Source organism: Delphinus delphis, chromosome 7 (assembly GCF_949987515.2).
Source record: "Delphinus delphis chromosome 7, mDelDel1.2, whole genome shotgun sequence".
In the NCBI taxonomy this organism is placed as follows: Eukaryota; Metazoa; Chordata; class Mammalia; order Artiodactyla; family Delphinidae; genus Delphinus; species Delphinus delphis.
This window is the reverse complement of record NC_082689.1, coordinates 11,587,317-11,605,980: the sequence shown is the minus strand read 5'-3', so window position 1 is coordinate 11,605,980 and position 18,664 is coordinate 11,587,317. Positions and strand designations below refer to the sequence as shown.

Below are 18,664 nucleotides of genomic sequence, written 5' to 3'. Positions count from 1 at the left end.
CTTGTTTTGTCTTCTCACCCATTTTACTTGTCTCGTGAGTTGATACTTTTAAAATTCTTTATCCATCATCGTATTCTGGTGTTCAAAAGTAGAGGGCACATACGAAGTTATTGAAGCAACTGTCTTTCTGGATTAACTCTCATATGAGCGAACCTGTTTTTCCTGCTTTTCTTCAGAATAGTATTGCTACTCAAGCAGCGTCCATATTTCCAGATAATGTAACATCAGAATCTTCCCTAGAATCCAAAGAAGGCTTCCATTTGGAAAAGTGGTCTTGTCTTATGGGTGACCCTGAGTTGCTGCTTTCATTCATGCTTTTAAGTTCACGGATACAGCCTCTTCTTTCTTTCATACTTTTAAGTTCACGGATACAGCTTCTTCTTTCTTTCATACTTTTAAGTTCACGGATACAAAATGGATTTTTCCTTAAAATGTCTTAACATTTCTGTGATTAAGTACCAGGTTTCTAAGAATTCTTAACAACTGTCCCAGAACCAAAATGGAAAAATGTAAAACTTTTAAATGCACTTTAGATTCGCCATTGACAATTGGTGTAGTTAGCCAAGTAACAGCTTGTGGAAGTGGTGAAAGGCATGTGGTCATTCTCCACATGGACAAGGGCTAAGGGCAGCTTCTCCCAGGAGATTTACTCCCATCTGAAGCAGCACATTCTGGAAAGATCAACCAGAACCCTAAGTGCCTGGTTCAACTGTCAGTAAACAGGTAAAATCCTATTAAGTGCTTATTCACAGATTATCAAATGAAAATGGGAGAGCTGAGTTTTGTATATAAGCTACATTTTATTTTTTTTTAAACAGTATTATCAAAGATATTATCTGAAAGATGTGGCCCTATGCCCAGGCAAACCAGGCTTTCAAACTAAGGGGCCCCATCCCCCAACATGTGTCTCCACCTGTGGGTCTGAAGTTGGAACTTTCTACCATTTGTGGCATTTGTGGCAGGGGTTTGTGTTTGTGTGTTAAAAGGCATTGGTTCTTCAAAAACAAAAAAACAAAACAAGCAAACAAAAAAAGGCATTGGTTCTTGAAAGATGCGTCAGATTTTTAAAAATTAATTCATTAGCGTGCCTTATGCAGTATGAGATTAACTTCCTGTCACCTCTCAAACAGAAGACCATGCTGCAATACGTCACTAAGCAAATAGTGGCCAGCCAGAGGGGATGGGGGCAGAGAGAGGGGGCAGTCATGCCTAGTTTAGCTCTTCACAAGGTCATATCTGTGTAGACTTTCATCAGACTAAGGCAAATGAAAGAAATAAGAACAGTGTAGAGATTTTTTATGAAGAAAAAGTTATTTGTTTTCATTTTAAAAGAACATCTTGTACTCTGTGAGCATTTCCTTGCTTCCTTCATAGTTTTTTAATTAATTCATTTATTTTTACAGAATGACGACAGTGGTAGATGACAGATTGGTGAGTGAGAGGTTAGATTTGTTTGTTTGTGTTTGTAGGTGGCCATTGCCCTTACAGAGCAAATTATAAATAGGACAGGCCTAGGTTTGTGTCCATTAAAAAATATGTATTTTACATCTCTGTAAATTCCAAAGCACTAGGAACTTCTGGATTAGATGATCTTCAGGGTTCTTCCAGTCCCAAAATTGCATTATCTTGGGCTTAAGTGTGATGGAGGAAAAAGCAAATAAGGGAGGGATGGGAGGAAAAGAGAGAAATTCCTGTCTGACATTTGGAGGCAGAAAAATCATCTCTCACCTGAGCTCAGAGCTGGTAAATTCCTTAGTTTCTCTTTTAATGTTTTTATGTAACTTTTGTACTGCCACAAAACATATAATCAAGATAATTTACACCAGGGGCTAACAAGCTTTTTCCATAAAGGGTCAAGAGGCAAAATCAAGGCTATTATGTAGATACCTACGTAACAAGACAGAAAGCAAATACCCACAAATACTTTAGTGAAGAAACACCAAACTTTATTTACAGACACCAAAATTTGACGTTCACATAATTTTCATGATACAAACTATTATTGTTCTTTTGATTTTTTTTTCAATTATTTGAAAGTATGAAAACCATTCTTAGCTCACAGGCTATACAGAAAAAGAGGGCAGACTGGATTTGACCTGTGGACTGCACTAGCCAACCCAGCTGATTTCATGAGCAACCATGTTATGCTTATTGCTGGGATTTTACGACATCCTTGCAGCGCAGTGACGAGATGAGGGCAGGAGATGTGCATTCTCTCTCCCCCAATGTCTCGGTAGCCCACAGAGCCGGTCAATAATGACACAGGGCGGGGCTTCCCTGGTGGCACAGTGGTTGGGAGTATGCCTGCCGATGCGGGGGGCGCGGGTTCGTGCCCCGGTCTGGGAGGACCCCGCCTGCCGCGGAGCGGCTGGGCCCGTGAGCCGTGGCCGCTGGGCCTGCGCGTCCGGAGCCTGTGCTCTGCGGCGGGAGAGGCCGCGGCGGTGGGGGGCCTGCGAACCGCAAAAATAATAATAATAATAATAATAATAATGACACAGGGCATAGGGTTGAGAATATGGCATGGGTCAACCCTCCTGGGTTCAGATTCCCCAGCTCTGTTCCTTACCCCCTGTAGCCTTTTAATCTCCCAGTTGTCTTATCTGGAAGAAGAGACTAATAATAGCATCTACTTCACAGAACTGTTATCAAATGTGAATCAGATCATGCACTAGGCAGTGCGCCCTGAGCAGTGCTCCCAAAATGCTGCCTCCTGGTATCATTAGAGTCCTGATCGAAGTTCATTTTCTCCACAGCATCCTTTACATAGGATACTGTAGAGTCTATTAATCTTACATGAATGGCAACGGCCTCATAGTCTTACTGAACTCAAAACATTTTAGGGCAAGAAAAATTAAAAAAATTAAAACCTGGGAGTTAATGATTATAGGTATAAAAGCCACTCACTGCTTTATGTGAGTTTATTCCCCAGTGGACCAAGAGACGTCTGATTGCCACCTTCTTAGTCAGAGCCAGTAATCTGTGCATTTGCTGTCGTCCAGAAAATCACAAACGGGTGGCTGGTTTAGAAGTCTAGACTAGTGTTGTCTCTCTGGACAGAAAGATAGGAAGTGGCAGTTGCAGTGAGATCCCTGTGATACACAAGTGCGGGGACAGTGGCTCCTGGGCGGGGAAGAAGGGGACACCGCAGAAAGCAGCACATGGATGTCAGCCTCGGTCACTGGAGGGCAGGCTGCCAAGGCTCACAGTTGGTTGCTTAAGGCAGACGCGGATGTAGGGACCCTGCAAAGAACAGCACTGGAGTCTGTCTGGCACCGCCGGCCCGCAGTCTGTCAGCTCTTCTTTTCACACACAGAAACTTTGGCCTCAGGCTATTGGCTGGGCAGGGGGGTCAATAATCATAATGCAAAATCAACAGAGCTGCTCAGTAGAGTGTTAACCAGCTTTGAACGCTGCCAACTTCCCCTTCTGCTAAACCAGGCTGGGCTGCGTGAGGGGGAGGGGAGCCTGGAGGGAGGGCTGGGAAGGCCACGTCTGTTGCACAGGGATGCACAGAAGCTGGGCCTGCGATGCTTTGAGAGTAGAAAGGGGAAACATCCAAGCTCATTTGGAAATTGTTTCCTGGTTTATTCATGAGCAATCTTTTAAAATGTATGTGCATAATTAGATCCTTTATTAGCTTTAAGAGTAAAAATCAGATAATCTTTTTACTGCCTGCCAGTGCTGAAGGGATGTAAAGATTGTGAGACCCAGTTCCTACTTGCAGACTAGTAAATGTAATAAGCCCTCAGCTCATGGGCATTTAAGTAGCAACATTAAGTTAATATATTAGTAATAGCCCACCTTATGGATAGCCCTCTGTAACAGCTGTAGGGGAGGAAAATGTTTTCCTAGACCCTCTTAGGGTTCCTAGCTGGATCTGAAAATTAAACCGACAAAAACAGATTAACAGGAGAAAAGCATACACATTTTTAAAAAAATTTTTACATGTGCATGGGAGCATTTGCAAGAGAATGAAGATCCAAGGAAGTGACCGGAGGAGGAAGCATTTAGACCTTTCAGACAAAGAAACTGTAAATTTGTGAAGAATTGATAAGACAAAGAGGTTTGGGCTAGAGGTAGTAAATGGTGAAGGAGTAACTAGGAGATAAGGGCTAGTTTAATGAGGTTTATATGCAGATTCCTCTAGTGCTATCTCTGGGCTAAGATTCTGTCTTTATTAAAAGGAGAATTTATTTCCTGAATTTAGGCACAAAATGGGGGAGCTTTTTCTGCATTTAGTATTTCTTAATTACCTTCAATTCAAAATAATATTTGTATATCAAAGAGGCGAATTTTGGGTGACACATTCTGGTTTCCTTCACAGCCCTCAGTAGGCATCCTATGTACCCTTCTAAGTGCTTTACCAGTGTTAACCTATTTGACCCCATTTTACAGATGTGGAAACCGAGGCACCAGAGATCACCTAAAGTCACACAGGTGGCTTGGCAGAGCTGGCATTTAGACCCAGGAAATCTGCCCTGGAGCCAGTGCCCTTTACCTTTCTGCCACACTGTCCCCGAACAGAAGGCAGTGTGCAGGTGATACACGGGCAATACATGGTCATGATGGGAGTTGAAACAGAGAGAAAAGTGTGAGAGCTGATTGATGAGCGTTCCCAGAAGTGCTTACTGCTTTTGTAATATATTTGATCTGCCACCTTTCATTTTTAAGCATCAAATACAATTGATGTTTCAAACCCCAATATTTATTTTATTAAATAAATAAAACAAATTGTTTCTGTGCTCAGGTACAAATCATAATTGGTTAATCAGCTAATATATTCAGCAAACTCTAAGAGGACTATTAACAAATACTACTTAATCCATTTGCAGTTTAACAAAAATACGTTTTAGTCTCTCTGACAATTGCTCAGGACCCGTTATTTGGCAGTGGACAAACGACTTCAGGAGGAAACGTCTGGGAAGGCGGTGGCTAGTTTGGAAAAAAAATATCAGAAAGTAGCATGTATGTGCTTTGGCACAGGATTGTGCAGCCAAAAAGGAGAGAGTGGCCGCCCCCAGTGACTGAGTCTGCTACTGAATGCAGGACACTCTACCGGCACCCTATTGACCTATAGAGATTATACTGGGTTGGCCAAAAAGTTCATTCAGGTTTTTCTGTAAGGTGTTACGGAAAAACCCGAACGCACTTTTTGGCCAGCCCAATTGCTTCCTTTACAGGTGAGATAACTTGGAAGGATTAAGTAATTTGTCCAAAGCTCCAGAGAGTAACTGGCAAATCTGGAAATAGATCCCTTACAGATCTGGCAGAAGGCGTGTAATTTCTGGACTTCATAGGCTTTTAAGATTCTCTACCACCAAAGTTTATTTTGCATCCTAAGTGAGGTCATAAAAAAATGAATGTGATTATTAAATGAATGGGTCTCACAAGTTCAACTGTTTAATATGCAATGGTGCTAAAACGTCATGTAATCTTGGATCACTTCCTGATGTGTTAATGGTTAGCAGGGGGAGAAAAGCCATAAAATCATTATTAAGAGCTTTCTGCTCATGACAAATGATTTCTCACTCCATTAAGTTACATGGAAACTAAGAGGTACTTTATTGTTGGAAGAGGAAAAATCATTAAAATGTTGCTTAAGAAATATCCATCGTTATGCTTTCTTAAGAGTTCATAGCATTTGGCCGTACTGGTTTTCAAGTGATTTAGCATTTGAGTAGTAATTAATGGGTTATATTCCATTAATATAATCATGGTGTTTTAAAAGGGAGTCGAAAAAAGTGGATCAAACTCAACAAAAATGAAGATATGGCCACTATTATCTTCTAGTCAAATAACCTATCTGAATTATTGAATTATTAAAACACATTTGCAAAGTTAAAAATTTATTTCAAGAAAAGCAGCACAATTAAGAGAAATGGATCTCTTGAGTCTGGGGCTGCTGTCATCATATCCAAGAAAAGCGAAGTGCTTTATTTCACATGGCCCTCTGCTCAGCTCTCTGCAGCACTTGCTTCTAGAGAAGCAGCTGAACATCTGCCAGAGAGCTGCCCAGACCATAATTATGAGTTTATTCAATCAGGTGGAGCACCCACATGTCAGCAAAATTGTCACATCCTCTGAAATCCTAGTCAGTTCCATTGTGCAGATATATAAGCAGGCGATGCCTTGCCAGTTTCATTGAAAATTAAAGTTGGAAAAATTTTGGAGCAATTCTGCTCAACTGGGCACAGAAACACAGCCCTAGCCCTGGCTTTGGAGTCTTGCCAACAGGGCTGAACATCTACACCGTGGATGACACTGCAAATGAGTAGATAATACAGTAGACCCTCTCTCAATGACTCTCCTTTTAACTTTCAGCAACTGACCAGAACTCTCCATACCTTCTATACGATAGACCAGTTTGATGCCCACTGTCTGCTGCCCCCTTGACACCCATAGGCTTCCCTAGCACACTGACATATGCCCACTCCATGGTGGAGCTTTACAATTGCCAAGGGTTAGCTGCTTCTGCCAGTTGTACTTATTATTATAACAAGGTCATCTGATTAAATATTAAATAACAAATTGTTTAAATACAAATGCATAAAAAAGACATGCTTCTCTCGAACTTATGGTTACCAAGGGGATGGATGTGGGGAGGGACAGATTGGAAGTTTGGGATTGACAGGTACACACTGCTATATTTAAAAAGTAAATTAATAAATAAGAAAATTCTTAAAGACGTGTTTCTGTGAAAACTAGGTTGGAAGATTTGAAAAGATAAAACTGATAGAAAACTGCTATTCAATTAAGTGTGTCTGAGGAAACATTTAAAAAGTTAGAGGGAGGGACTTCCCTGGTGGCGCAGTGGTTAAGAATCTGCCTGCCAATGCAGGGGACACGGGTTCGAGCCCTGGTCCGGGAAGATCCCACATGCCACAGAGCAACTAAGCCAGTGTGCCACAACTACTGAAGCCTGCGCACCTAGACCCCGTGCTCCGCAAAAAGAGAAGCCTCTGCACCCCAACAAAGAGTAGCCCCTGCTCGCCACAACTAGAAAAAGCCTGTGCGCAGCAAGGACGACCCAACACAGGCAAAAATAAATAAATAAATTTATTTTTTTAAAAAAAGTTAGAGGGAAACATGGATTCGTATCTAGAAGGACTCTATACTCAGATTGCTCCGCAAGCATCTTTAAGCAATTGGCCTGTTTCAAAGAAACTCAAACTGGAAATGTCGGTGGTGCATTATGCGTGTGACTTAGCAAGAGATGCCCTACACCTCTCAATAACGGACCCATTCCCAAAGAAAAGACCTGGGCCCTGTTTCACAACGTTGGAGAATTGTTGTGCATTTATATGTTTTAAGTTAAAATAAAATGCTTAACATGTTTACGTTTCTTTTGTTAGTTTGTTTTTGATTCCTCACTTTCACTAACTTTTTCAACTAACCGACCAGCTGGCTCCAAACCACTAAATAAGGCTTCCACCCTTGTGTGAAAACAATGAAACCAAATACAAACAAAAGCTAAATATGTCACCCCTTGAAGATTCAAGCAAACTCAAGGGCAATAATGTAAAAAATCAGGTGCCATGGTTTTGATGACAAAGAACAAGGATCAAAGTTGCTGTCGGTGTTGATGGGCCACCAGTCCCCAGGCAAGAGGGAATTCAGAGGAGCAAGGGCTGACACTCAGAGTCCCACGCCTGACCTCCGGGTGCAGCCGTGTCGGCTCTACAGCTTCTTGGATATGTGACAGTCACTTGTTAAGATCAGACCTCATGTATTGATTAGATGTGAAATCACTGATTAAGACCAAATCTCTGGTATGAAATAAAAGATTTGTGGGACTTCCCTGGTGGTCCAGTGGTAAAGAATCCGCCTTCCAATGCAGGGGACGTGAGTCAGGGACCTTGGTCAGGGACCTAAGATCCCATATGCCACAGAGCAACTAAGCCTGCACGCCACAGCTATTGAGCTCGCGCGCCTCAGCGAGAGAGAAGCCAGCGCCCCACAATGAAAGATCCTGCGTGCTGCAACTAAGACCCGACACAGCCAAAAAAACAAAATAAATAAATATAAAGTAAAAAAAAGATTTGTTAAAAATTAAATAGCTTTTCATTTTCTAATGGTCATCAAGGGTCTTGTAAAGCTGAAGATCTTGTTTAAAAACTAGTAACTAAGTTATTTTATCAATGTTGCTTCCTTAGGTTTGGAAATAATGTTGTAATTGGATAAGAATATACTCTTGGGCTTCCCTGGTGGCGCAGTTGTTGAGAGTCCGCCTGCCGATGCAGGGGACGTGGGTTCGTGCCCCGGTCCGGGAAGATCCCACATGCCGCGGAGCGGCTGGGCCCGCGAGCTGTGGCCGCTGAGCCTGCGCGTCCGGAGCCTGTGCTCCGCAATGGGAGAGACCACAACAGTGAGAGGCCCCCGTACCGTAAAAAAAAAAAAAAATCATTAAAAAAAAGAATATACTCTTGTTTTGGGGAGATGCATGCAGAAGTATTAGGTGTAAAGTGTCATGGTGTCTACAGTCTACTTTTGAACGGTTTGGCAAGAAAGTGTGTGTGTGTGTGTGTGTGTGTGTGTGTGTGTGTGTGTGTGTAGCTGTAAAGGCTGGGAAAGCACGTTAACAGTTGAGAAACCTAGGTGAGAAGATACATAGGTGTTCATTGTACTGTTTTTCAATCTTCTGAAGATTTAAATTTTTTCCAGAAAAAAATTTATATCCAAGCAAGTAACAACTAATTAGCCTTGTGTTAATTCTAACATGTGTTAAAAGAGCCAAAGCTTCTAGTTTCATTCTCTTCCACTTCAATCACAGTTGTTCAGAATTCATACATATAGAATCTATATACATTTATATAGGAAATATCTTAGTCATGGCAGCCCAACAACAGCCATAGACACCATATGCATTGAAATTCCAGGACCAAACTGGATGTAAACAAATTACCAGCGCTCCATCCACTCACTTATCCATTCAGTCAATCCACAAGCATTTGTTCAGGACATATTATATGCCCCAGTTGCCATTGTGAACAAGACTGAACAATTCCTTCTTTCCTGGGGCTTAGGGCCATCAAGGAAAATATACATTAAACATAGAACTGCAAGTGGCCCAGGGGAGCATATAAGAAGGGGGAGTTTGGAGGAGTTCAGCAAACATTTATTTGTTCAAGCTAAGGTTGAAAGGTTCTCAGTAGTATAGAGTGACTATGACTTTTACTGTAAGAAATAAAATTAAGATGACCTGCATGCATCTTCTTTGGAGTTAGAGGACTGCCCAGTTGCCTCCTCTTACCTGTGGTCCAGAGATGCTTGGAATCCAGGTGTTGTGTGGTGTCTGGGAGGCAGAAGAATCAGAGATGCTCTTGGTCTCTGACCATGTAAAACAGTGGCCACACTGCTGTGGAAACTTGAGCCCCAGCTCCTTGCCCAGGTTGAACTTCCTCGCCCCAGTATCTGGTCCCCTTGGGTGTAGGACTCGGACTTTCCTTCCCGAGGCCCTGCTGCCTCTTCCAGACACCGTGTGGGAACATCTTGCTGGCCCTTCCACTCTTGGGGCCAACGGTCAACAGGTCCCTACACTCCAGAAACAGAAGCCAGGAGAAATCTTGTCTTCAGGCAGCTTTTGCTTTCAGCCCAGTGACAAAAGCATCCCGAAAGTGAGGGGCATACAAGCCTGGCTACTTTCCTGGAATGAGAGAAGAAATGGCATCATAAACAAAGAGCGGATGTGCAAATGAGTGTCTCAAATGGCATAGTGTTCAGAAATCTTCAGAGAATTAGCTCTACCCTACAGACTGGAAATTTAGCTATTGGTTTAGACTGGTAGTATCAGAGTCACCCAGGGGGCCTATTTTGATTACTGAGACCCACACCAGGATTACTGATTCAGTGCATCTAGGGTAGGGCCGAGAATTTGCATTTCTGAGAAGTTTCCGGATAATGCTGGTGCTGCTGGTCTGGAAATGCACACTTGGAGAACTACCGCTTTAGTAGGTATTAGCATACTAGTATACTAAATTAGTATATTAGATTTAGTATATACTTAGTATACTTAAACATGTGACTGAAATGAACACTAACGTTTAAAAACCTAGAAAGACAAGATTAAAATAATTAAGCTAGGTATGACTTAATAACCCCAAGCACCTGGGAGGAAAAGCGGAAAAATTCAGTCTTCTAAAAAAAAAAAACCAAATAGCCAACCTTGGGAAAAATATAGACTTTCCTTTTCGGTTAATTACTTTCCATTCATATAAATTGAGATGCGTGTAAATGTGGTGAGGATCAATGATGAGTGTATGAAAATTACTATGGACTCCCCTTTCTTTTTTTTTTTTTTCTTTTTGCTGTACGCGGGCCTCTCACTGCTGTGACTTCTCCCATTGCGGAGCACAGGCTACGGACGCGCAGGCTCAGTGGCCACGGCTCACGGGCTCAGCCGCTCCGCGGTATGTGGGATCTTCCCGGACCGGGGCACGAACCCACGTCCCCTGCATCAGCAGGCGGACTCTCAACCACTGCGCCACCAGGGAAGCCCTCCTCTTTCTTGAATAACAGCATAGCCTACTGCCCTCGGCTCAGAAAATATATTCAATTAAAGATGTTTGTGTATTCTTATTTTGATTGCACAAACAGGGTCCCCACTTTGGGAATATCTGAGGCAATTTCTTTTTCTTTTTCCTACCAGCCATCACATCTCCTAGCCTTGCCCTGCCTCTGCTGTCAATTACTATCTTTTCCTGGGGAAAATAAACTAATTTCCAGTCAATATTAACATCGCCCCAAAAAAGATAAATATATAACTATAGAAGGTGTGTCAAAAATTTTTTTAAATCCACTGTTTAAATCTGTTTCTCTTTGTTCCTCTGCTGGCAGAGAGGAATTTAAAAATTGACCTTCATTAGAGTCGGTGTGTGCAGAGATGTGAAAGCTGGGCCTGTAAGTGTGTCAAAGTGACTAGTTAGACGGGTAAGAGTTCCCAAGTTCACAGCTAAATTTTTGGTTTTGTTTTTTAATAAGAAAAAGCATTTTGATATTAGCTCCAGTTAATTAGTTTGTTCTTTAAAATACATGACAGGTACTGATAATCTTTTCTCAGTATTGAACATTATTTCAGGAAAAGAAAACCTTAGAATTACCTATAGAAGATATCACCAATTAGTATACACAAATACATATATGTTCATTTTGCTGAACCTAAGAAATTTGCAAACATTAGACCACTTTCTACCTACAACAATGGAAATTTCATATGGTTCAACTATATATATATATATTTTTTTATTTATTTAACCATTGTTTAATTGAAGTATAGTTCATTTACAATGTTGTGTTAGTTTCAGGTGTACAGCAAAGTGATTCAGTCATATATATGTTTTCTTTTTCAGATTCTTTTCCATTTTAGGTTATTACAAGATGTTGAATATAAATATAGTTCCCTGTGCTATACAGTAGGTCTTTGGTTCAACTATATATTGTTCTGAAAAAAAGGAGAGTTGACTTGGTTTTTTGCATAAATAAGTTACTTGAAATTCTTAAATACAATAAAAATGATGTACTCTCCACAGTTCTATGTACATCTCACTTTTCTACTCTATTTCTATTGATAAATTGCTACAGTATCACAGGGATCCTGCTAAATAGTGTTTGATGCTCAAAGAACAGAAAAATATGTTTGCTTTTGTTCTGTCAGTTGGGCTCTATTAAGCCATTTTTAAACAAAACCCTTTCTCTTTCCCTCTTCCTAGGGCTGTGTCTGTAAAGACAAAGGCCAGTGCTTCTGTGATGGGACCAAAGGGGAGAAGGTAAACACAAAACCTTCATTCTGCTTCTTTTCTCCAGAGAGCTCATTAAAGGATTCACACTCTTCTTTCATTCGTAGCAAAAAGATCAGCAGTATGATATTCCATTCCCCAAGTCCAATTTCAAAGTAGCTGTATATAAACATGAACCTGGGGTGGTAGAAAAAGGCCTTGGAGGGAAACTTCAAATAACTTGTATAAATACCGGCAGTTACTGTAACTCTCTTGATCTGTAAAGAAAAGATAGTAAGTTAAAGAACAACAGAGTTTATAAGAATGCCTCCGTGTGTATACCCTATTTACATTGTTGCTAAACGCGAGAGAACAACTGAAAACAACTTGATTGCCTCACTTTGGCAGAAACATTGAAACCTGCAGATTTTGCCCTGCAGCATTGGTGTGAGGGCGTCCCCTGGTGGAAGAATCTTGCATCAGCACTGTAGCTGAGGCAAAAATTCGGCGGAGGAAAGCATCTCCATTGTAGAATTGGAGTGAAAAATGAGTGCTGTGAAATCTCATTAATTCGCTCCATTAACTTTCAATTTGTGATGATTAAGACAGAGGCAGAACTAAAGTTTGTCCTTTGTTTACAAAACCCTTTTCTCAGATATGCTAATGAATTGCTTAACAATATTGAAAGATGACTGCTTAAAAATATTTTTTAGAACATATTTTAAGCTCTTTAGACAAAATAATAAAAATTACCATATTTATTTTAAAGTATTCTATAATTCATGTGTAGTTTGACTTAGGGTATTTCCTGAAGCTATGAAAGTAGTATATTCAGATCCATGTTGGAAAGCTATGATTCATTCTCGAATTCAAGAAGCATTTATGGAATCCCTACTCTGGGTGAGATGCTGTTCCAGGTGTGTGAAGGTAATGGAGTATTAAGACGGGTCTAGCAAATGCTTTTATTTCTCTTTTTATTGGATTTCACACACACTGTGAAATCGCTGACTTGATCACTCTTTTAAAAATCAAATTTGCTAATTGTGTAACTAGATTGACTGAATCAACCTGTGGCCTTTACTATTAAAGAGGAGCCATGGGATCTGTGTCCACGGGAAGATTATTTGTGGCAGAAACATGTCCCTCATTGGGCCTATATTACTAAATTACTCACTCATCCCTGAGGGCTTTCCCGTAATATCATCTCTTAACTATTTAGCTCACACTTTTCGTTTTGCCACTCGATATCTCTCCTGCATCTCCTCCACAAACAGCAGATTGAATTCCTAATCCCTGTGTAATCAAGAAAGGACTAAAACTCATAGCCTGTGTGTGGTTCTTTCAAGCTACATAGCAATTATGCACACTCTCAAGACATTCTTGTGCCTGATTTTCACTGTCTCTCCATCCCCCAGAAAACACACTCCACCAACCTCCATCTCTCTAGCTGGGCTTTCCCCTCAGTTCTTGATTCATGCTCCCTTAATCTCTGTTCTGGGCAGCTCTACCATTTGGGTAAATGTAGAGTTTCCAGGAGACCAAAGACAAACACTTTCAAGCCTACAGACAAATACTAACAGCTGAAAATTTAGAGTTACTCTTGTACTTACTGCTGAGGGCTATTTTTTTTTAATCCAAGGAAAAAATATGCAAGATATTATCATTACATCATAAAGAAAAGAAAATGATGGTTATGGGTGTGTTTATTCCTGGGAATTGCTGTTCTCTGTGTTTATTGTCTTGTTTTGATTTTAACAGGGGGAGAAAGGCTTTCCCGGACCCCCTGGGCCTCCTGGCCAGAAAGGATACCCAGGTCCGGAAGGCCTGCCTGGACCACAGGGACCCAAGGTATGCCAGTCTGTGAGTTCAAAAAATCCCCAGTCCACTTAACCTTCTTTATGCTGACCCCAGGGCTGCTGAGAACCTGGAGAGAATTCCACATCGCAGCCAGCTGATGGACGCTCTGGTAATTTCCTGCTCCGGTCTTAGCTGGGCCCTCCGAACTGAATCTTATTCCAAGATGATTCAAATGATTATCATTATCTTCAAGCTCCCTGCTCTACCTCATCCCCCTCCCTGAGCTACAGTCTCCCTACCTGCATCGGCCCCTCCCTTCTTTCGTCCCACATGAAAGGATGAGTTCTTTTTACCTTCCATTCAGGACCTATCCCTCTACCGGTATCCTGGTCGCTGGGATTCCTACTAGAACCCTGTTCTGATGGTGTGTCCTCTTTCTCAGCCATTTCAACTTTCCTTTTGATGTTGGTTTTTCTCTTTCCATCCTTAAGCATGCAAATATAAAACCCGTACCAATATAAACTTCCTCTAGATCGTTCAGGTCCTGTAACCAAAGGATTGCCATCCTTTCCCTGTCTTACCTTTCTCAGTCAAGCTTCTTTTAAAAAAATAAAATAACTAACCACACTGGCTGTGTTTCATCTCCTATTCGCTCCTCAGCCAGCAACAATTTGCTTCCTGCCCACTGCCCTGAAAACCCATGACCTCCAGGTCACCCATGGCCTCCAAAAGGCCAATGCAGAAGGATACTCTGTGTCTTTATCTGACCTGGACCCCTCTGCTTTGTTTCCAACTGTGTGGATCACTCTCTTTTCCTTGAAACACATGTCTTTGTTTCCGGAATCCTCTTTGCTTTCCTCTTTCTCAGCTGGTCCCTTACACATCAGGCATCCTAAGGTTCCTACCAGAGCCTACTGCCCTTCACACTCATCACAGATTTTTATCCTAAAGTCTGTGATACAACAAAGGGCTTTGTTTCAATAAATGCCCTAGAGGATTTGCTAACTAACTGTATAACCACTAGATCTGCTGATGGCTCTTTCCTGCTGTGGACTTAAGCCTGGGCTCTCACGCATCCACTGGGTCGCTCCCCTGGCTGCCGGTTTCCAGGGAGCCGTGAACTAACTAATAAATTACGAAAATGCAATTATAATTGATCCACACAGAGTCTTTTTAAATTTCAGATGTATAGACTATTTAGGCAACATTTTCTGCTAATTTATTCTGAGCCAGGCATTGGGACATTTATTCTTGACTAGATCTCATTTATCCCTCACATTGATCCCATCAATCATGACTATAGTTACATATTATTATCTCCATCTTAGAGATGAGGAAACTGATTCTCAGAGCACTTAAGTAATTTGTTCTGGATTACATAGCTAATAGGTGACAAAATCACAGTTCAAATCCAGTATTAGATGACGCCAGAATCAAACTCTTACAGCCAAAGAAACTAAACCCACACCTACAGTTTCCAAGTAAAACTGCAAAGCTTATTATTTCCCAGGAATTCTACTTTATTGTATTTGTGTATGCTTTTTGTTTCTTCATTTCTCCTTCCTCTGATCCTAATTTTGAAAAAGTCATTCAGATTCTGGACATTTGGTGTCTGATTTCAGACATGTTTAGTGTCTGAACATTCCGCTGCGTTCCTTCAGGGTGTGGCCTCAGATTTCCCTCCATTCTCCTGGTAGAATGAAGTTGTCACTTCAACGCTGGACTCAGGATCAGCTTAATGCCAACTCCTTCCTTTTTATTTTGTCCTCTGCACCCCACTCTGCTGGTTTCCTTAGCATTTCTTTAGAGAAGCCAGCAATAAATTAAAATTATAGTTGTAAATACAGGGTGCTTCGTATAGGTTACATGGTGTGCAGGTATTTCCTAAAGTTCATCCAGAAACGTATGTTGTCATGAGTTCATATGTTAAAGTATAGCTCAGAGATGTAGTCACAAATGATAATCCGATCAAAGGCAGACAATCAGAGAATATTAAAACCTGCCCAAAAAGATTTTTCAGGTTTATAAATGTCTTCATTTTAAATATTTTCTATATAGTCTCCTATAGAAGATAAGAGAAAATTTATAATGGGGATGTGAAACCTGCAAGTCACGCTTCTGCCTTTGCAGATTAGACACAGCATCCTGCAGAGGAGGGGGCCATGGTCACACACCCAGGAATTCTACCTCAGACAGGAAAGGCTGACTTTGGCCTTGACAGTCCAGTCTCAGAAGGCTCTGTAACAACCTTTTCCTCAAATAATCAGAAATACCAAAACATACTGAAACTCTCAGGAATGATGAAAAGCTTTTGGGTAATGGAACTTTCACACCAAGTGGCCTCGTGAAAACAGTTTTGTTTGTGGTTATTCTCTAAGAAACAGGACCTCCAAATGTATTCATCGTGTTCTTGAAGCAAGTTTATCTCTGGTTCAGGCAGTCCTTAGTTCGCTATTTATTTATTTGTGCCCACCAGGGACATTTTGCTAATAAAGTGTTTCTCATGCACAGAAATATTGGCTGCCATTCTCATCCACTGTTGTAATCGTGTCATTCATCCTTATCAGCCCCCGGCAGCTGTCTGGCTAATGTGGGGCTTTTCCAGAGGCACTTCTCAGACACTAATGTGAGCAAGAATTATCATCACATCTTGTTGAAATGCAAATTCTGAATCAATAGGTCTGGGAGGTGAGGGAGCTGTATTTCTAACAAGCTCCCCGATGAGGCTACTGTTGGATCCCGCACCTTGAGTAGCAAGGGTATGAATGGATTTTTGTTTGTCCTTTCGGATAAATACTATAGCGCCAATGAAACAACAAGCAATTGAACCGTATTAACGATGAAATAATCGCAAGAGCAAAACTCTTTGGCGTGTGAATAAAACTGGGACCTTTCATTTATGGGCTTATTAATGCCAAATAATTGCCACAGTGCTTACCTTTTGTTTTCTCCTTTGGATCTAGGGCTCTCCAGGACTTCCAGGATTCACTGGTCCCAAAGGCGTGAGGGTTAGTAGTCCAACCAGTCTAGCCTGACTGTTTGCTGAAAATTCTTTTTTTTAAAAAAAGAAATCTGCACTGTAAAAGTTATACAGATGTCACAAAGGAGTACATTGTGTGTGATACACTTCTATAGATGAAGTTCAGGAACAGGTAAAACCAGTCTATGATGGTAGAAGTCAAAATAGTCCTTACTTTGTTGAGGGTAGGTGTTAACTGACTTTGAGAGGGCATGAGGGAACCATCTGGGGTGTTGGAGATGTTCTATGTCTGGATGGGGTGACAGTATCACCAATATATGCATATGCACATATATAAACATTCCTCAATCTGTTTGTGGAAGATTGGAGCACTTTACTGTATGCAAATGAAACCTGAAATAATCTACCCAAGAAAGGCCCAAAGCAATCTTAATCATCTCTTTTAAAAGTTATATAAATGGAAGATTTACAAAGTTTGTCAAGCCTTTTTTTGTTTTTCAAATAGTTTTTAGTGTTCCCAATTATAGTTGCAGAACGGGGTTATTGGCATGGTAAATCATTTTTTGATTATAGGTTGAACATCTTTAAAGAGTTTTTTTCTTGCCGCCCTCTCCGTTTTCTATGTCTTTAGGGAACAACTGGATTACCAGGATTTTCAGGTCCTCCTGGACTTCCAGTAAGTAATGAGAAAAATATGTAAATGGAATAATAAGAAGTAAGCTCATTTTAATAAAGATGTTAAAGCAATAGCACAAGAAAATGAGTACTGATACATTTGCTACATGATGAAAATATCAGAATCACATAGTGTATTAGAGTGTGGATTTACAAGACATACAAGTCAAAGTATATTTCCTGAGATACAAACAGATGGAACAGATTGAGATGGAATGGGATGGGATGGGATGGGGTGGGATGGGATAGAATAGAATAGAATAGAATAGAATAGAATAGAATAGAATAGAATGAACTCTGCTTGATAGCACAGGATAATAAAATAATAAAATAGTTACCTCTGTGCACACTTCCCTCTTCTCTTTCCTTTATGCCAGCTTAACACAGCGTGCTAATGGACTTATTTTATATAGAAAGACCTTTTGTTTTATCTTAAATATCTATATCTCACTGGATAATTTTTGGTTTTAATTAGCCTATTTTATTTGCTATGATTTTTATTTAAATTATTATCTAAAATAACTAATTTACTACTTTATTTAAATAACCATTTATACTTAAAGAACTATCTAAATTAGCCCATCTTTTCCCACCATGATTTCTGCACTGTTTCCACCTGTTCCCGGGGCCTGATTATCTCTCCTTTTTGAGACTTGCTCTATTGTTTAGGGCATCCCAGGCCATCCTGGACCGTATGGACCTGTCGGTTTGCCAGGATGCAATGGTTCTAAGGTATGTATGCCTCACACAGGAGATGGTTAGTTAACGTTTTGCTAAATGAATGAATCAAGGTGAAGTAGTAATGAGACAGGCTAGGCTTTCCTTGAAATATTCTTTTAGCCAGAACCGATGGTATGTGTCTTCAGGGCAGACATACGATGGTTTTCTTTCTTCTTATGCCTTTTTCTTTACTTTCTTCCAGTTTTATTGAGATATAATTGACATACAGCAATACATAAGTTCAAAGTGTCCAGCATAATGATTTGACTTACATACACCATGAAATGATCATCACAATAGTTTAGTGAACCCACCATCTCTTATAGATACAAAATTAAAGAAAGAAAAAACATTTGTGTGTGTGATGAGAACTCTTAGGATTTACGCTGTCAATGTTCATGTATAACAGACAGCAGTGTTAATTAGATTTAGCATGTTGTGCATTCCCTCCCTAGTACTTATTTATCTTATAACTGGAAGTTTGGAGTACCATTGCAGTGTCTGCATCCAATTCCCCTCCCCTCCCCCACCTTGCTTTCTTTTTTAAAAAATTTATTTATTTATTTTTGGCTGCCTTGGGTCTTCGTCGCCGCATGCGGGCTTTCTCTAGTTCTGGCGACCGGGGGCTACCCTTCGTCGCACTGCGCGGGCTTCTCATTGTGGTGTTTTCTCTTGCTGCGGAGCAGGGGCTCCAGGTGTGCGGGCTTCAATAGTCGTGGCACGCAGGCTCAGTAGTTGTGGCTCGCAGGCTCTAGAGCGCAGGCTCAGTAGTTGTGGTGCA

At 40.9% G+C, this 18,664-nt stretch overlaps 1 protein-coding gene across 4 annotated transcripts in view; it reads left to right on the top strand.

The window, feature by feature from the left end:
- The window catches only part of COL4A3 (collagen type IV alpha 3 chain), a 134,471-nt gene that overhangs the window by 50,668 nt on the left and 65,139 nt on the right, over window positions 1-18,664 (top strand). For 3 of the 4 annotated variants that reach the window (XM_060016011.1, XM_060016012.1, XM_060016010.1), the window contains 5 exons: window positions 11,706-11,762; window positions 13,470-13,559; window positions 16,472-16,516; window positions 17,120-17,164; window positions 17,833-17,895. In XM_060016011.1, the coding sequence (XP_059871994.1) occupies window positions 11,706-11,762; window positions 13,470-13,559; window positions 16,472-16,516; window positions 17,120-17,164; window positions 17,833-17,895 (300 nt within the window). The other variant, XM_060016013.1, reaches the window with a different exon arrangement.